Raw genomic sequence first — 13361 nt, 5'->3', positions numbered from 1 at the left:
CACACAACGCCATACACGCTGTCTGCCATCTGCCTGGTACAGTTGAAACCGGGATTCATCCATGAAGAGTACACTTCTTCAGTGTGCCAGTAGCCATTGAAGTAATTTACGACGCTGATCTGCAGTCAGGTCAAGAACCGGATGATGCCGACCAGCACGCAGATGAGCTTCTCTGAGACGGTTTCTGACAGTTTGTGCACAAATTATTTGGTTGTGGAAAACCACAGTTTCATCAGCTGTCCGGGTGTCTGGTCTCAGACGATCTCGCAGATGAAAAAGCCAGATGTGGAGGTCCTGGGCTGGCGTGGTTATACATGGCCTGAGGTTGTGAGGCCGGTTGGATGTACTGTCAAATTCTCTAAAACAACGTTGGAGGCGACTTATGGTAGAGAAATGAACATTAAATTCTCTGACAACAGCTCTGGCAGACATTCCTGCAGTCAGCATGCCAATTGCATGCTCCCTCAAAACTTGAGACATCTGTGGCATTGTGTTGTGACAAAACTGCACATTTTATAGTGAGTGGCCTTTTATTGTCCTGGGCACAAGGTGCACCTGTGTAATGATCATGCTGTTTAATCAGCTTCTTGATATGCCACACCTGTCAGGTGGATGGATTATCTTGGCAAAGGAAAAACATTTGTGCACAACATTTGAGAGAAATATGCTTTTTGTGCGTATTGAACATTTCTGGGATATTATATTTCAGCTCATGAAACATTGGACCAACACTTTACATGTTGCATTCATATTTTTGTTTAGTATAGATTACAGATTAGGCTAAATGGTGGCAACACTGTATGATGACATCGCTGGTGGAATATTGTTGGCAAATTGGTGGCATTAACAGCACTTTGCACTGACCTGGCATATATGCACGGGTGGAATATTGGCATATTGGTTGGTCTAAAGGGGTGATTATCAGAGGTGGGACCAAGTCACTATTATTCAAGTTACAAGCAAGTCTCAAGTCACAAGGTCCAAAACTCAAGTCAAGTCCCAAGTAGAACGGGTCGAGTCTCAAGTCAAGTCCAAGTTGTGCATTCTAAGAGCAAGTCGAGTTGAGTTTTTCCAAGTCAAGTAAAATAAATATATACATGCAATGACATGTTCAAATACACATCGAGACCTTGGGACTATTAGGTTTTATCTGACATTTTTGTCAAAAATGTGTTAGTTAGTCACATATAATAGATATTTAGATGGTTCTTCATATGTCTGCAAAGTTATATTTTTTTTAAAGTACATTTTAAGTGAACAAAATGAACAACTAGAAAGTTCTATCTGCATGAACCCATTTGAACTATAAGGTTATACCTGCAATCCAATCACAAGCCTGAACAGATAAAGACGGACCAATCAGTTTCATCTCCCTCTACGTATGGTCTAGGCTAGTCTAGCCAGCAATAACGGCACGTGAGCAACAACAAAAAACAACACTGTCAGAAAGTAAATTATGTCACATCGTTGTTCAGTGATGACAGTAATTTGTCCAATGATCATAATCCATTTCTTAACGTATTTGATGATGTGTTCTGAATCTATTTTGGTAAAATAGTGCTATTCTATCATTTATGTATTCAAATAGCTACAGTCTTCTTAAAAACTGATTCTAATTCAGAAATGTCAGAGCCTTAAGGTTGAACCCAGATTGACATTTCAGAGCCATAAGGTTCTATCTGCTATTGTACCCCCCCCACCAAAATTAGTTTTTTTTACAAATGTCTCAGGTTTTTGATACTTTGTACTTTAGGTACTGTTTAAGGTGAGTACCTTGATGGGTTATGAAAAAATTATTCACTACAAAACAGCTCTGAGATATGTGATGTGAAAACTGATGCTCAATATCTTAGAACTATCCTTAATGCAGATACAGTGGGGCAAAAAAGTATTTAGTCAGCCACCAATTGTGCAAGTTCTCCCACTTAAAAAGATGAGAGTCCTGTAATTTTCATCATAGGTATACTTCAACTATGACAGACAAAATGAGAAAAAAATATCCAGAAAATCACATTGTAGGATTTTTAATGAATTTATTTGCAAATTACAGGCCTCTCTCATCTTTTTAAGTGGGAGAACTTGCACAATTGGTGGCTGACTAAATACTTTTTTGCCCCACTGTATAATCTTTATTTAACTAGGCAAGCCAGTTAAGAACAAATTCTTATTTACAATGTCGGCCTACCCCAGCCAACGCTGGGCCAATTGTGCACCACTCTATGGGACTACCAATCACATCCAAATGTGATGCAGCCTGGATTTGAACCAGATACTGCAGTGATGCCTCTTGCACTGAAATGCAGTGTGGAGATCACTGCACCACTCGGGAGCCGAATTATAGTGCCAAGGTCACACAATCTGGGTCTATTTACTGTGGCTTCCAGACAGCCCTTTTCATTATTTTGTCTACAACACATTTTGATAATGTAATAATATATTTTAACAACACATTCCAAATGCAAGCTTCATAACTCAATTAACAATTTCAAGCAATTTTGACATACTAAAAGAGCAGTAGGCCTATGCTAGTAATTGTTGCTTGATGCTCATTGCTGGTGAGCTTGCAAAGTAAACAGTTCATATTCTTGATCACCAAACTATTTTTGGAGCTGCATGTTAATTACGGCAATTATCTCTCCCTACAATTTGACGTTTGTGCTGCACCGATTCTACAGCTGTTCAGCAAATGAGCAATCTGTTCTCTAGCTCAGTGAAACTTTTTGACCCGCGAACCCCAAAAGAGTGGTTCAAAGCTTGCGACCCCCGTGCACGCACATGCACGCGTGCAAAGATGAAGCACTTTCAAAGAGCAAAATACCGAAATTTTACACCTTAATTTTGAGCTGAAAGTCATTCACGTTAACAGTCAATATGAATGAGCGATATCATGTCACATTTGAACTTCTCTGGAGTCCTACCTGTATAGAGCAGGGTTTCAGGGTCAGATGGCCTACCTGTATGCAGCAGGGTTTCAGGGTCAGATGGCCTACCTGTATAGAGCAGGGTTTCAGGGTCAGATGGCCTACCTGTATAGAGCAGGGTTTCAGGGTCAGATGGCCTACCTGTATAGAGCAGGGTTTCAGGGTCAGATGGCCTACCTGTATGCAGCAGGGTTTCAGGGTCATATGGCCTACCTGTATAGAGCAGGGTTTCAGGGTCAGATGGCCTACCTGTATGCAGCAGGGTTTCAGGGTCAGATGGCCTACCTGTATAGAGCAGGGTTTCAGGGTCAGATGGCCTACCTGTATGCAGCAGGGTTTCAGGGTCATATGGCCTACCTGTATAGAGCAGGGTTTCAGGGTCAGATGGCCTACCTGTATGCAGCAGGGTTTCAGGGTCATATAGCCTACCTGTATGCAGCAGGGTTTCAGGGTCAGATGGCCTACCTGTATGCAGCAGGGTTTCAGGGTCATATAGCCTACCTGTATGCAGCAGGGTTTCAGGGTCAGATGGCCTACCTGTATGCAGCAGGGTTTCAGGGTCATATGGCCTACCTGTATGCAGCAGGGTTTCAGGGTCAGATGGGCTACCTGTATGCAGCAGGGTTTCAGGGTCATATAGCCTACCTGTATGCAGCAGGGTTTCAGGGTCATATAGCCTACCTGTATGCAGCAGGGTTTCAGGGTCATATAGCCTACCTGTATGCAGCAGGGTTTCAGGGTCATATGGCCTACCTGTATGCAGCAGGGTTTCAGGGTCAGATGGGCTACCTGTATGCAGCAGGGTTTCAGGGTCATATGGCCTACCTGTATACAGCAGGGTTTCAGGGTCATATGGCCTACCTGTATACAGCAGGGTTTCAGGGTCAGATGGCCTACCTGTATACAGCAGGGTTTCAGGGTCATATGGCCTACCTGTATACAGCAGGGCTTCAGGGTCAGATGGCCTACCTGTATACAGCAGGGTTTCAGGGTCATATGGCCTACCTGTACACAGCAGGGTTGTAGGGTTAGATGTCCTACCTGCAAGCGGCAGAGTTTCAAGGTCAGATGGCCTACCTGTACAGAGCAGGGTTGTAGGGTTAGATGTCCTACCTGCAAGCAGCAGGGTTTCAAGGTCAGATGGCCTACCTGTACACAGCAGGGTTGTAGGGTTAGATGGCCTACCTGAATGCAGCAGGGTTGTAGGGTTAGATGGCCTACCTGTATACAGCAGGGTTTCAAGGTCAGATGGCCTACCTGAATGCAGCAGGGTTTCAGGGTCATATGGAAACCATTTTCTGTCAGTAGCCTTTTTCTTCATCACAAATATCATTACTCATTCGGTAGAATATGTTACATCTTCATCCCATAAGTATTGAAGGTAGTGCGATGTTACAGCTTTAGACATATAGCCAGTACCACTACTGAGGTACAGTAAGGAATTAAAACCCAGCCAAACTAGGCCTATCTGAAGTAGGAAAATGATTAGTGGCATCACCAGCCTATTGTTCTGGCAAAAATGAGTCCGTAGCAGATTGCTAAACTGAATTTTATATGGATAATATTAAGGTAGGTAGGATACTGTGTTTTTGCAAGGCAAACCGGAGAAAATGAATCAAGTGCTTTCTGGTCACTAACTGGGTATGTGCGACCACCTTTGCAAGCCAATGCTGATGACTGGTCATTGATCAACAGTCAAGACACACAACTTTTTGGCTCTGAATCACAGATTACAAGAATTTGGTGCAATGCTGTAAACCTATGTTAGTAACCAGATTGAATAAACAAAGGTATAAATATAAAATACAAATGGGAGGCTATATCTAGCCTATTAAAATATGTATGAATATTTTCAGAATTTTTCCCATTCGGTTTCACACTCGCGACCCCTCAAAACCGTCTCACTGCACTACTGTAGGTCACCTGACCTGTGTTGATTGACATTGTGATACAGTCTCTGGCTGTGTGGAGAGTAGCCTAATCCACGGGGACTCTGTGCCACAAAATGAGAAAGTGTTCCCAAATCTGGCCAGGTCATTTCAAGTCATCAGTCCCAAGTCTAAAACGAGTCCTGAGTCTCCAAGTCGAAGTCAAGTCTCAAGTTGTTTTATTTTCTATCAAGTCAAGTCTCAAGTCATGAAATTTGTGACTGGAGTCAGCTGGGTGTTACACATATCTGTCCACAGGGAGAGTGAGGGACTGACAAAAACAGTTCATCAATAAAAATCCTAATACATTCCAGCCAGCACTTTGTCTCTCTTTCATGAGGCGATAGCTGGGAGAGACTAGCTGCTGATTCAGCTTCCGGATGAGTTGTTACTTCTGGTGCGTGTGTGCATATGTGTATGTGTGTGTCATTTTTCTGCAGGAACTAAAGCTCAATATCTGAGGCCTCTCTTGCTCTCTTCTTTTCCTAGCAACTGACTTATAACACACACACATGCACACATGCACATACGCATACACACTTCTAAAGCTAGATAATCTCTGTCTGATGAGAGATGATTGAATGTATATTCAACTCATGAATGCTCCAGACATTTCAATACAATGATAGAGTATATATCACCACCATTGCATTGTGGATGGGTACAGTGATAACACCAAGGTCACTTTCAGCAGTTATCTTAGCATCATCTGCTGGTGTTCCATGATCTTAACATGAACAAAGGGGCTAGCTAAATGACAGCTTAGCACTATGTATTGTGTTTCATCATATACTGTACTAGCTATGGATTAGCTTAAACGCTATATATAGCATTGTGATAGCTACCAATGTAGGGGAAAGGGCGCAAGTCAGCACCAGCAGTATGTTCACTTCTAGCATCATGCTCCTCACATCTATCGTAAACACGTTAAGTGAGCAGAGCGAAGTAATGTTATCGGGGTCAGAACCTGTGTGTGTGTGTGTGTGTGTGTGTGTGTGTGTGTGTGTGTGTGTGTGTGTGTGTGTGTGTGTGTGTGTGTGTGTGTGTGTGTTCAGGCATAGAGAGAGCTACTGAGAGTGTCTCTGTTCCACACAGTAAATCTGGGAGAATGACTGTGGATGGATGCACTGTAGACTCCATCATCAACATTTCATAAAGGACATTTAAAATATTCAACATCATACTTGGGAAGGGGGAGAGAGTGAGAGATGGAGAGAGAGAGCGAGACAAACATTGAAATAGAGAAGGAGAGCGGTACAGCAGAATCAAGAATGAGAAAAGAGCAATAATGAAGGAGAATATAAGGAGGGAGTGAGGGAGAGGGACCGACAGACAATGAAAGAAAAGAGGTAGGGAGCGAGAAGGGGAGGAGGGAGGCAGAGGGAGGGAGGGAGGGAAGGAGACAGTGAAAGGGAGGGAGAAACAAAATGGAGAAAGAGAAAGGTGTAGCCTAAGAATCAAATTAAATAAGAGAAGGAGGAGAGGGTGTGGTTAGGGTTAGAAGAGAGGGAGGAGAGGGTGCGGTTAGGTTAGAAGAGAAGGTGTGGTTAGGGTTAGAAGAGAAGGTGTGGTTAGGGTTAGAAGAGAAGGTGTGGTTAGGGTTAGAAGAGAAGGTGTGGTTAGGGTTAGAAGAGAAGGTGTGGTTAGGGTTAGAAGAGAAGGTGTGGTTAGGGTTAGAAGAGAAGGTGTGGTTAGGGTTAGAAGAGAAGGTGTGGTTAGGGTTAGAAGAGAAGGTGTGGTTAGGGTTAGAAGAGAAGGTGTGGTTAGGGTTAGAAGAGAAGGTGTGGTTAGGGTTAGAAGAGAAGGTGTGGTTAGGGTTAGAAGAGAAGGTGTGGTTAGGGTTAGAAGAGAAGGTGTGGTTAGGGTTAGAAGAGAAGGTGTGGTTAGGGTTAGAAGAGAAGGTGTGGTTAGGGTTAGAAGAGAAGGTGTGGTTAGGGTTAGAAGAGAAGGTGTATGTGTTTACACAATCAATCTAGACTTCTAAAACTGTAAGCAAAGAATTCTGACCTAAATGAAAGACAAATATAGCTGGATCCAATTAGCTCACAGCTGACAAGTATAATATGTGTGATGAATATTGTCAGTCTCTCTCTCTCTATCCCTCTCTCTCTCTTTTCCTCTCAACCACCCACTCATTTTTTCTTCATCCTCTCTCTCCACTCCCCTCTCTATATCTCTTTTGCATGTGTGTGTGTGTGTGTGTGTGTGTGTGTGTGTGTGTGTGTGTGTGTGTGTGTGTGTGTCCCAGTGGATGTGTGTCTGTGTGTTTGTGTGTCCCAGTGGATGTGTGTGTGTGTGTGTCCCAGTGGACGTGTGTGTGTGTCCCAGTGGATGTGTGTGTGTCCCAGTGGATGTGTGTGTGTGTGTGTGTGTGTGTGTCTGTGTGTGTGTGTGTGTGCGTGTGTGTGTGTGTGTGTGTCCCAGTGGAAATGTGTGTGTCCCAGTGGATGTGTGTGTGTGTGTGTCCCAGTGGATGTGTGTGTTTCCCCCAGTGGATGTGTGTGTGGGTCCCAGTGGATGTGTGTGTGTGTGTGTCCCAGTGGATGTGTGTGTGGGTCCCAGTGGATGTGTGTGTGTGTGTGTGTGTCCCAGTGGATGTGTGTGTGTGTCCCAGTGGATGTGTGTGTGTGTGTGTCCCAGTGGATGTGTGTGTGTGTCCCAGTGGATGTGTGTGTGTGTGTGTCCCAGTGGACGTTCCTGGTTCTCAGATGTGCTGCTGCTGTCTCTCTGAGGCTGTGTGTTTCATCCTGTCAGTGTTCTATATTGGGAGCTGCTGCTCTCGTCTACACACATCTGATCAGCCTGATGCTCCAACACACACACACACACACACACACACACACACACACACACACACACACACACACACACACACACACACACACACACACACACACACACACACACACACAACGGTTCCTGTTAAAAATAGCTATTATTTTGAAGCACGCCTCCCATTCGCTGTTGAAGTGCATAGGCGTGTCACCCACCACTTTGCAATGTGGGCTGAGGGCAGTATGCATTTTGAAACCTGATACTTAATTGTTTGAAACCTGAACGTTTTCACTTCATATTATGAGGCATGTCTTACCTTGCTTCAAAGTAGCCTAGGCAAAATCCTACCATTGAAACATGGAGGCATATTAGCAACCCATAGTCATATTAGCAACCCATTCTAGTTGTTGTATCTTTACATTCCTCCTCTTTCTAAGTTTCTAACAAAGATGTTTATCTCTGTCACATATGGAACTGCTCGCATCAGGTGCTCTGTTTAGAATGGTGTTTCCCCAGGTGCTCTGTTTAGAATGGTGTTTCCCCAGGTGCTCTGTTTAGAATGGTGTTTTACCAGGTGCTCTGTTTAGAATGGTGTTTCCCCAGGTGCTCTGTTTAGAATGGTGTTTCCCCAGGTGCTCTGTTTAGAATGGTGTTTCCCCAGGTGCTCTGTTTAGAATGGTGTTTCCCCAGGTGCTCTGTTTAGAATGGTGTTTCCCCAGGTGCTCTGTTTAGAATGGTGTTTCCCCAGGTGCTCTGTTTAGAATGGTGTTTCCCCAGGTGCTCTGTTTAGAATGGTGTTTCCCCAGGTGCTCTGTTTAGAATGGTGTTTCCCCAGGTGCTCTGTTTAGAATGGTGTTTCCCCAGGTGCTCTGTTTAGAATGGTGTTTCCCCAGGTGCTCTGTTTAGAATGGTGTTTCCCCAGGTGCTCTGTTTAGAATGGTGTTTCCCCAGGTGCTCTGTTTAGAATGGTGTTTCCCCAGGTGCTCTGTTTAGAATGGTGTTTCCCCAGGTGCTCTGTTTAGAATGGTGTTTCCCCAGGTGCTCTGTTTAGAATGGTGTTTCCCCAGGTGCTCTGTTTAGAATGGTGTTTCCCCAGGTGCTCTGTTTAGAATGGTGTTTCCCCAGGTGCTCTGTTTAGAATGGTGTTTCCCCAGGTGCTCTGTTTAGAATGGTGTTTCCCCAGGTGCTCTGTTTAGAATGGTGTTTTCCCTGGTGCTCTCTTTAGAATGGTGTTTCCCCAGGTGCTCTGTTTAGAATGGTGTTTCCCCAGGTGCTCTGTTTAGAATGGTGTTTCCCCAGGTGCTCTGTTTAGAATGGTGTTTCCCCAGGTGCTCTATTTAGAATGGTGTTTCCCCAGGTGCTCTGTTAAGAATGGTGTTTTCCCATTAATTGCATTTTGGCAAATGTTTAAAAAATGTATTGTCTGCTTCATTACAGGAGTTGCATGTTCTGTTAAGATGCATTATCATAATGTAAATGTGATGTCTGTCATTCTGAGCACCGTGGGTGGATGCCCTAATGGGTTACGCCCCCAATGTGTATGTTTCTGGTCAATTTAAATCTTCCCGGTCATGTTGTCCGGGACCACACACTGATCAGCTATGTGTGTGAATAAGCAGTTTCCCAGAATTACTCTCAGCAACATAAAAGACAGATGGACAGGACAGACAGACAGGAAAGAGCAGACACATTCATATTCACACAAATAATTCGATAGACACACACTTACAGATTCTCACAGATTAAAACATGTAATTAAAATTGAAGCAGAGACAAAAAACACCTCCACCTCCCCCTGATGCAGATGGGAGAAAACACACCCACTTCAAGGATACACAAGCCCCCTGCCAAAGACATGTCCTGCAGGGCCAGCCAACATCAGCAGAGCCCTATTTAACCAGATGAGACACCCAGACACTCACTAACCTGACACACCTCACACACTACTACACACACTGCATACAAACCCATCACCATTGATGGTGGTATTGATGGTGCAGAACAACTGTAGCTATCTATCTTGTAACTCAGTCTCTGTGCTCTCACACACATACACAACCATCCCCTCCCCCCACACTCTACACACACCATCTCCCCCTCCCCACTCACCGGTCCTGGTATTGATGGTGAAGAAGTTCTGTGGGTTCCCACTAGCTATCCTGTAGCTCAGTCTCTCTGCTCCCCCCGTGGCGTCCGGGTCCTGGGCTTGGATCTGAATAACCGACAGGTCCTTGGGGGAGTTCTCCATGACGACGGGGTGGTAGACAGGGTCAGAGGTCAGGGGGGCGTTGTCGTTGACGTCCTCTACCTGGATGTACACCTCCATGATGGCGAACTGAGGCACCACCCCGTGGTCTGTAGCGTACACCGTCAGCCAATAGGAGTCCTTGGTCTCGCGGTCCAGAGTGTCTGTGGTGTAGATGACACCTAGAGGGGTGGAGAGAGGGATAGATAAAAGTTAGACCTAGGTCATTTAACTTCAGTACTAACATCTAACCAACGTTCACATCGACTTCTACAGGGGCGGACAGAGGGGGGTGGAACAACATTCGGTTGTTTCCATGTTTTTAATAAGTTAATAAATGCATAAAGAAAAAACTATTTTGGTTAAGCTAAACTGACAAATGTTTAACTCACAATCTCATAATATTTTAAATACAAATACATGAAGTCAACAGTCACATAGAAAGAGCCAATAAAACAAGTGTGGTTGACCTCAAAATACTCCTTAGAAAACAGAGAATCATCTGGTCAACCATTTAACGTCTACATCAACATACATGAATGTGTGGTCAATATTTCCATATCTGGACCTCCTAAGAATAAAAGTGAAATGCTGTATACTTCATATACATACACCGTTAAGTGCCCAACACATAGTAAAAGCCCAAACAAAAGCCAAGCCAATGTTCTGGTCAATGTTCACACATCTCCAACAGCTCTGTGTGTATCAAGACCAGACTCAGCATGTTTAACATATGATCCATTTTCTACAGCCCAGGGATAGAGTGGTTCATTTAACCAAACCTGACGTCATTTCTGCACTTGCCCTTAACCACTCTGTTGAGTGTGTGTGTGTGTGTGTAAATAGCGTTCCATGGATGTGTGTTCATTAACTGACAGACTTGACTTGGCTGCTCTCTAAGTGGCAGATTTCTCCCTTCAGTAAACAAACATCCATATTCAAACCCTGGCTGTGACATAAGTGATGCTGACTAGCCCACAGTACATTAGAGCTATGCACCCATTTAGAATGAATGCCACTCCAACCAAGCCCCCACTACTCAACACATCTTTAGCATCGAGCGCTCTGCTCCTCCATTAGATCTCATACATTACAACAGAGAGACTCATGAGATATTTACGATAAGAGTAGTTAGTTAAGCTTTCAGGCATACTTGAGATTGTAAGACACACCCTAACATGATGGCAACTATTAGTGTGTACTGTGTCCAACATGGAGAGTCATGAGGACGTTGTGTGATAAGATGTGGGAAGTGGACAACTGCTTTTACAACCAGAAATACTCTAACGGAACACACACACACACACACACACACACACACACACACACACACGATAGAGGTGGTTGAGAGATTGCCAAGCGTGTACAAAGCTGTCATCAAGGAAAAGGCTTGCTACTTTGAAGAATGTCAAATATAAAATATATTTTGATTTGTTGAATACTTTCTTGGTTACTACATGATTCCATATGTGTTATTCATAGTTATGATGTCTTCACTATTATTCTACAATGTAGAAAATAGTTTTAAAAAAAGAAAGAAAAACCCTTGAATGAGAAAATAGTAAAAATAAAGAAAACTCTCAAATGAGTAGGTGTGTCCAAATGTTTGACTGGTACTGTATCTAAATTATAATGAGTTATTATTCGCTCTTGAAGATTTTGGGGTTTATTACAACGTATGTCATTGCCCTTTACGAGCTCTGTTGCACAGCTGCGCCTAAACCATGCTTGAATCTATGGCTGTAACTGCATTTGTAAAAACGATGCCACACAAGCAATTGAGGGGGTACAGAAATAAACATGGAAGCAATGGAAAACCCCCTCTCTTAAAAAAAGTTCAAAACTGCTTTAAAAAGTCTGCATTGACTACTTGTCTCTCACCCTACGGCTCTCGAAACTTGAATGTGCCTCGAGAGGAAAATTTTCTTGCATAAAACACACAACAACAAGCTGAATAGGTCAACTATTCTACTATGAAGTTGTCTGATTAAGTTTTAATATCAACATTATATGGCAAAAAAAGAGTAGCACAGGAAAGTTACATCCTGAGTGATAAAGTATAGGATTAAATTAACACCGCTGTTTGAGTTGAGCGTCACGGTGGTGCGCATTAGAAACGATTTCATTCCCTTCATCTGAACATGGAAGGGCCAGCAACAATCATGCATGTCAGTTCAGTGCACACAGCGTAACCGAGAAAATCTCATATTTGAGAATACATGTATTTGGGAACATATTTGGCGGAACAGACATATCGCCCAGAGATGTACACTGACCTAAAAAAAAACGACCTCTCCAGAATCCACATGAAGGAAATCTGTCGCATTGACGGAGAACTTTAACCCCTGCATACTGACACACACACATACACACACAGAAACGCATTGGGTTGGCCAAGGAGATGATACCGTCGTAAATCACTGTGTTTTATGTTTTATGGGTACATAATCACGATAGGACAAAGGTTGACATCACCCAACCCTAACATATACACGCTGACACACACACTGACACACACACAAAAACACACACGCACACACATACACACACCCTCTGCAACTGTATCCTGCACTTACTGAAGGAACGACCTCAGGTGGTGAGGGTAGGCAACATCACCTCCGTCAAGCTGAAGCTTAACACAGGGGCCCCACAGGGGTGTGTGCTTAGTCCCCTCCTGTACTCCCTGTTCACCCATGACTGTGGGACATGCACGATTCCAACACCATTATCAAGTCCGCTGACGACACGATGAGTCAGCCTACAGGGAGGAGATCAGTGACCTGGCTGTATGGTGCCGGAGCAACAACCTCTCCCTCAACGTCAACAAGACCAAGGAGCTGATCGTGGACTACAGGAAAGGGGGGGTTAGCACTCCCCATCCACATCAACGGGGCGGCAGTGGAGCAGGTAGACAGCTCCAAGTTCCTCTGTGTCCACATCACTAAGGACTTAAAATGGTCCAAACACACAGGCACAGTCGTGAAGAAGACGCGACAGTGCCTCCATCCCCTCATGGGGTTGAACAAGTTTGGCATGGGCCCTCAAATCCTCAAAAGGTTTTACAGCTGTACCATTGAAAGCATATTGACTGGCTGCATCACTGCTTGGTATGACAATAGCACCGCCCTCGATCGCATGGAGTTACAGAGGGTTGCGTGGACAGAACATCACTGGAGACGAGCTCCCTGCCATCAAGGACATCTATATCAGGCGGTGTGGAAGGACGGCCCTGAAAATCGTCAAAGACGCCAACCACCCAAGCCATCGTCTATTTTCTCTGCTGCCACACAGCAAGCGGTACTGGTACATCAAGTCTGACACCAACAGGCTCTTGAACAGCTTCTACCCTCAAGCAATACGACTGACAAATAGCTAACTAAATAGCTACATGGAGTATCTGAGTTAACCTTGTATTGGTATTGACCTTTTATTACATCTATGCACACTCACAGGCCCTACACACTCACACACACTGTCCCTCCAACACTCACA

The 13361-nt window shown here is 44.2% G+C and overlaps 1 protein-coding gene across 10 annotated transcripts in view; it reads right to left on the bottom strand.

Annotated features, from left to right (window-relative positions):
* Positions 1–13361, bottom strand: part of LOC106581345 (protocadherin Fat 3) — a 485897-nt gene that overhangs the window by 276925 nt on the left and 195611 nt on the right. For all 10 annotated transcript variants that reach the window (XM_045703948.1, XM_045703947.1, XM_045703950.1 and 7 more), the window contains one exon: positions 9734–10051. In XM_045703948.1, coding sequence (XP_045559904.1) covers positions 9734–10051 — 318 coding nt within the window. The remainder of the gene's footprint in view (positions 1–9733; positions 10052–13361) is intronic.

The sequence above is a fragment of the Salmo salar genome, chromosome ssa20, assembly GCF_905237065.1.
Source record: "Salmo salar chromosome ssa20, Ssal_v3.1, whole genome shotgun sequence".
In the NCBI taxonomy this organism is placed as follows: Eukaryota; Metazoa; Chordata; class Actinopteri; order Salmoniformes; family Salmonidae; genus Salmo; species Salmo salar.
This window is presented reverse-complemented; position numbering and strand designations above follow the sequence as displayed.